The sequence below is a fragment of the Mycetomoellerius zeteki genome, unplaced genomic scaffold (assembly GCF_001594055.1).
Source record: "Mycetomoellerius zeteki isolate Tzet28-1 unplaced genomic scaffold, Tzet1.0 scaffold98, whole genome shotgun sequence".
NCBI lineage: Eukaryota > Metazoa > Arthropoda > Insecta > Hymenoptera > Formicidae > Mycetomoellerius > Mycetomoellerius zeteki.
This window is the reverse complement of record NW_017258021.1, coordinates 296,974-302,319: the sequence shown is the minus strand read 5'-3', so window position 1 is coordinate 302,319 and position 5,346 is coordinate 296,974. Positions and strand designations below refer to the sequence as shown.

The 5,346-nt window shown below is 37.5% G+C and overlaps 2 protein-coding genes across 2 annotated transcripts; one reads left to right on the top strand and one right to left on the bottom strand.

Moving 5' to 3' along the window:
- Window positions 1–1,008: 1,008 nt before the first annotated feature.
- Exd2 (Exonuclease 3'-5' domain-containing 2) lies at window positions 1,009–4,136 on the top strand. Its single transcript, XM_018461062.1, has 7 exons — window positions 1,009–1,375; window positions 2,057–2,198; window positions 2,276–2,575; window positions 2,651–2,775; window positions 2,864–3,270; window positions 3,383–3,753; window positions 3,820–4,136. The coding sequence occupies exons 1-7, from the start codon at window positions 1,083–1,085 to the stop codon at window positions 4,018–4,020; spliced, it is 1,839 nt and encodes a 612-aa protein (XP_018316564.1). The 5' UTR covers window positions 1,009–1,082; the 3' UTR covers window positions 4,021–4,136.
- A 65-nt stretch (window positions 4,137–4,201) lies between these two features.
- Window positions 4,202–5,113, bottom strand: blp (mitochondrial import inner membrane translocase subunit Tim16). Its single transcript, XM_018461063.1, has one exon. The coding sequence runs from the start codon at window positions 4,865–4,867 to the stop codon at window positions 4,445–4,447; it is 423 nt and encodes a 140-aa protein (XP_018316565.1). The 5' UTR covers window positions 4,868–5,113; the 3' UTR covers window positions 4,202–4,444.
- Between the last annotated feature and the right edge of the window lie 233 nt (window positions 5,114–5,346).

The window sequence follows — 5,346 nt, the reverse complement described above, 5'->3', positions numbered from 1 at the left end:
CATTGAAGCAACCAATCAGCGCTATTCAGCGCTATTCGGAATAGCGCTGATTGGTTGCTTCAATGACGCATTCTCTATTCCGCAGTCTTTTTCCGCACCGTGTGATTTCACCCTAATACTTTTTAAGCGCATTCCACATTCAACGGACTCGAGAGTTGAGTAAACGCTCACTGCTATTGGTGTATCCTTGTAGATCTAGGCTGCGGTCCACTTGACGCTACAAACTCGTCGAAGCATTCTTTGATTAGTCAATTCGTAAAATTCTTTGTTCTGATTGGTCGCTCAACGCTTCGAAGCGTTTATAGCGTCTAATGGACCGCAGCCCTAAAAATCTGATTGGATGATCGAGAAGAATATACCAATAACAGCGAGCGCTTACTCAACTGTTAAGTCCGGATGGTGCACTCATCTGCACCTAGTTACACCGGAAAAGGAACAGAACACATGTTTGTACGACTTTGTACGGTTCCGGACTAATGGCAATACCGGCATGATCTATTTATTACCACTATTTACCGGACGGCGGGCAGATATTTCGTTAGTCGTAGTTTAGTCGTGCGTGAAACCCGTAGCCGCGTACGCCGGTCGTTCTTCAAAAGCTACGGGGTCCCTTGAACCTCGTTTCGCGTTAAATAAATTTGAATGGGATCGGAGCTGGTCACCGAGATGATTATTTTATACGGAGCAGTTTCGAGCAGAGGCGACCGTGATTTCAGATAATCGTAGATTTATCTAGTTGAATGATTCCGTGCGATCGCCGAGCTGCGTCAGTTTTATATTAATATTAATGCCTTCGACTCCTTGGAGACGAATCTGAGAGAGAGAGCGAGAGAGTTTATCATTGTGATCGGTTGATGTGCTGTGTTGCCTTAATCGTTACAATTGTGCTATAATCCGATTGCTCGACGAGCGATAGTTTTGCATTGACATTTTATTTATAGAATTGTAACATAACGTGTAACTCACACGCACGTGTATATATCTATATATGTATATCGATAACGAAGAAATTGTATATATAACGTTGATTTTTTAAATCGAATTTTTTGCGCGTCTCAAGCGTCTTTTCTCCTCTTTGATTAATGGTTCCCGCACGTAACAACATGTTTCTCGTTTGCGTGACCGTGGGACTTGTCTTTTTGGCGTCGAAGTATCGCAACAACGTGCTTCGTAGCGTCAAGCATCTGTATAAAAATATTAAAAATCGCGATGGCAGTAAGGATACTGATAATACAGCCAAGCGCGATAAGCATGATACTGATAATAATAATAATAATGAGGATAATGACAACAAAGAGACTAAGCTTATATTAGACAAGATTATTCTGGCCGACTCTCCGGAAAAATGCGATTACGCCGTACAGCGTATTCGTTGGTAAGCGAAAATCGAAATTTGTTATTGCCAATTTTAAGCTTTTATTAATCATATTCTCAACACGTCTTAAGACGTTACAACAGACGTTGCTATATCTTGTGACTTTCCATAACGTGATGAAAACGGCCGTTTTCATAATTATTGTTTACATTTTTTTCTGGAGTGAGCCGAATACCAAGATTCTTATTGTGTTTGAAAGGCAATAAGTATAAAGTGTCCTTGGGATTCTCGGAGAAAGATCTGGATTTCCTATGACAATAGCTGGCAAAATTAGCGATCGTTATATGAAAGAAAATCTATTTTAATTTCTATTTTATAACAGATTTTTCTTTTGCAATAAAATAAATTTTGTTATTATTTATTAATTACAAAGAATAAAATGAATTTCTTTTTCAATTTACTGTTATAATATAAATTTGCTCTATTTCTAGGTTGACTGCTTTTCTCAAAGAGAATTTTCTTTCTTTAGTAAAATAAATTTTATTATTAATTACAAGAGATAAGATTAATTTTTTCTTCAATTTCCTTTTATGATGTAATATACTTGTCTCTCTCCTATTAGTATGTTGATTGCTTTTCACAAATCTGTTTGATAAAACGTGCTCTCCAGAAGAAATAGAAACATTATTTATAATCTCTTATTAAAACAAAATTAATTTGTTGCATATGTTTCTTTGACAGTGATCTGTCTGATGGTGTACTGGGTTTCGATTGCGAATGGGTCAAAGAAGGACCTGTCTCTCTATTACAACTATCTACTTACAATGGAGTAGTTGCTTTGTTTCGCATTGGAAAGATTGGATACATTCCACCTAAACTTAAGGTAAAATTTTGCAAAAAAGTTCAAGATCAACCGTAATTATGCATAATATTGATTTGTAATTATGTTTGTATGTTAAGGAATTGTTAGCTAGTAAACACATCCTTAAAGTGGGGATCTCTTCGTTTGAAGATGGACAGAAGATTGTAAAGGATTATGGATGTAGAGTTAATGGAACTCTTGATTTAAGAACCTTAGCTGAAAATTTTGATCTACCGAGCCGGAAGAGCTTAGCCGCCATGAGTTTAGAATATCTTAATATAGAGATGGACAAAATAATAGAAGTCAGGTGCGGTGACTGGGACGCTAGCACCTTAACCGACGAACAAGTTGCGTATGCCGCTTGTGATGCGCTTGCATCTGTAATCATTTATCATAAGGTAAGAAATTTTAAATATCTTTTTTATACATGATTATTATAATGATCATGTTTCTCATATCCAATTTTGTTTCAGATAATGCAAAAAGAAAAAGAAAAATATTCATTATGGCATAGAGTAGGAATTTACTTATATAATATATTGAGTAGTGATATAAATGTGCGGATTCATGGTGTACCTGCCAGAACAGTCGATACGAGGTATAAAAATTTATGAATTATATAAATTATTTAAAATTATACATATGAGAGAAAGAGAGAAGTATACATAAATGTACATCTGTTTAAGGTTCAAGATTCAGCGATCACCAAGTGCGGACAGTATTGATAATGTTTTAAATGCTAAGAATAAATCAGTAGTAGTAGATAAAAACACTATTAACGATCGTAAAAATGCGATACCTACTAGAATTAAACCATTATATCATAATTGTTATTTACAAGCACCTGATGGAGATATATTGTGTACATGCGATCGCAAGAAAGCAGAATGGTATGTTACGAAAAATTTAGGAAAACTTGTGGAGACAGATCCATATACAGTCAGATTAAATTTTGAGCCATCTGGCCGAGCATTGGGAGAAGTTGGACAATATTATACACAGGTGAAACTCAACCAATGTGTAGTATGTGGCTGCACTGAAAAATTTATTAGAAAAAATGTTGTGCCACGAGAATATCGAAAGTATTTCCCATGTAAGAATTTTTATTATTTTTTATCTATTATATGATATTAAAAATAGCAAAGATATAATATTTATATTGATTAATGAATAACGTGCCAATCTAAAATGGACATTCTTTTCAGTGGTAATGAAGGCACATCAGTCTCACGATGTATTATTATTATGTCCTTCGTGTCATGAAATCAGCAATAACCATGATCTGCAACTCAGAAGAAAGTTAGCAGACATGTGTGATGCACCGTTAATTGGGCCGATGACACATGTGCGAGACAATTTTTTGCACAACCGCCGAAAGTTGCATTCAGCTGTTAAGGCCTTGAGGGAAAAGTTCACGTTACCTCCTCGGCAACGCGAAGAGTATGAAAATTACGTACTAGAGCATACAGGACAGCAGAAAATTACGCCGGATCTTCTTAATGGTCTGAACGAGCAACTGAAGAATGCACTGATCCAGAAACCGATACCTAACAAGTATCAGCCACATGGCTTGAAGGTACTGATTTTAAAACAAATCGTTAAGACAAATCTTTGTACTATTCATTTTAATTTTATTCGACAGGTGGTACAACATTTTCAAAAGCAAGAAAGTGGACTCGTCGAGTTGGAACGTATGTGGAGAGAACATTTTCTTTTCACAATGAAACCAAAGTACCTGCCAAGTTTATGGTCTGTACGCCACAATCAAGAACGGTTGATCATACGCCAGGCACAAAATAGAATCGATGCGGATGATGCAAAGGCGGCCGGATTAACTCAATAACGCTAGAATTTGATTATTAGAACTGAAAAGTCTCGTATAAGAGCGAGAACTTCTCTCCACAAAGACTGTTATATCAATCAATATATCTCCTATAAATATATATACATATATATGGCTATATTCTACTTTTATTTATCTTCATGTAACATGATGCAATAGTATGAAATCCACAAATCATTCCTTAATATAGAAACTAACATTTTATTCTCACAAAAGTTTCAAACATTGTGCGTTCAAAATATACATTTTAAAATCAACATTTCCAAGATCATATTACATATTTACAAATTTCTATGTTGGACAAAGAAAAACAACATGCTATACTTTGAAACCACGTTAATTAATATCAGAATCTATTGTTTATTACGACATTATGTACAGTTGTCTAGAGTTAGAATAAGTAAATTTAGACTAGGAACAAATCTCATGGCTGCCTAGAAGTTTCTCGACTGCTCGTCGAAGCTTCCTGCGACGTTGGTGGTGGTGGAGTCGCCGTTTCCTTTTGATTTTTCAGTTCATCGTCAATGCGTTCCTTGGCACGGACAATCTTGGACTGAAGATAGAACGAGCCGCCCTTCAATTTGTCATTAGCCTCCACGAGATATTTGTAGTTTCGCTCGACCAACTCTGTCTGGTCAGGACGCTCCACGTTCAGGATGCGTAGGGCCTCTTCCAGGGTGAGACCAGTCCTGACGTTGGTGGCAACGTGTTGCGCTCCCTGACTGCCACCGCCCGCTCGCCGCGCCGCTTCCTGGCTCGCCGCGATTTCCTGGCGTAACGCGCGCGCGAACGCTTTGCCGACGACCTGCGTACCCATCACGATGATCTGTATCAGGTACTTCGCCATGACTTAACCTCGCCACGTGCTTTCGGCACCTCGACGTGCAGACAAGCTGTCACGCCGGCGTTATCTGTCCTCTCGTGCCTGACCGGCTGGCCGGTCACTGTTCCACAGTTGTGTTTATCGGCGCAAATTTGTACCTCTGGCCACGCATCAGCAACACGATGTCTCGGCTACCACGAGAAACCTAACCTAGTGATTACACATTGCAATCGTAAACGACGTAAACTTGCCCGCCTATTACGATCGCGAGTGGAGTGAGGGAAATAGAAAACGTGCTTTGCTTTCGCGATTTATATAGAGTTTGAAATATATCTATTTTTTTTTTAAGTTTAACTTTCTTATGATAAAATTATATTAATTTTAACGGTTTTGTTATCTGTTTATTTTGTCTGTATGTATTCAATTCAAGGGTACGTACGTTCCGTTTTGATATCATTCTATCCTTGCTGTTCACCGAATGTTAAACAAAGATAAAATGATAG

What these genes read in the sequence shown, in the direction of transcription:
- Exd2 (XM_018461062.1), top strand. Translation starts at nt 1,083, where the DNA reads ATGGTTCCCGCACGTAACAACATGTTTCTCGTTTGCGTGACCGTGGGA. An exon ending in GCCGTACAGCGTATTCGTTG is followed by an intron (nt 1,376 to 2,056) that starts GTAAGCGAAAAT and finishes TTTCTTTGACAG; the next exon opens with TGATCTGTCTGATGGTGTAC. An exon ending in GCCAGAACAGTCGATACGAG is followed by an intron (nt 2,776 to 2,863) that starts GTATAAAAATTT and finishes CATCTGTTTAAG; the next exon opens with GTTCAAGATTCAGCGATCAC.
- blp (XM_018461063.1), bottom strand. Translation starts at nt 4,867, where the DNA reads ATGGCGAAGTACCTGATACAGATCATCGTGATGGGTACGCAGGTCGTC.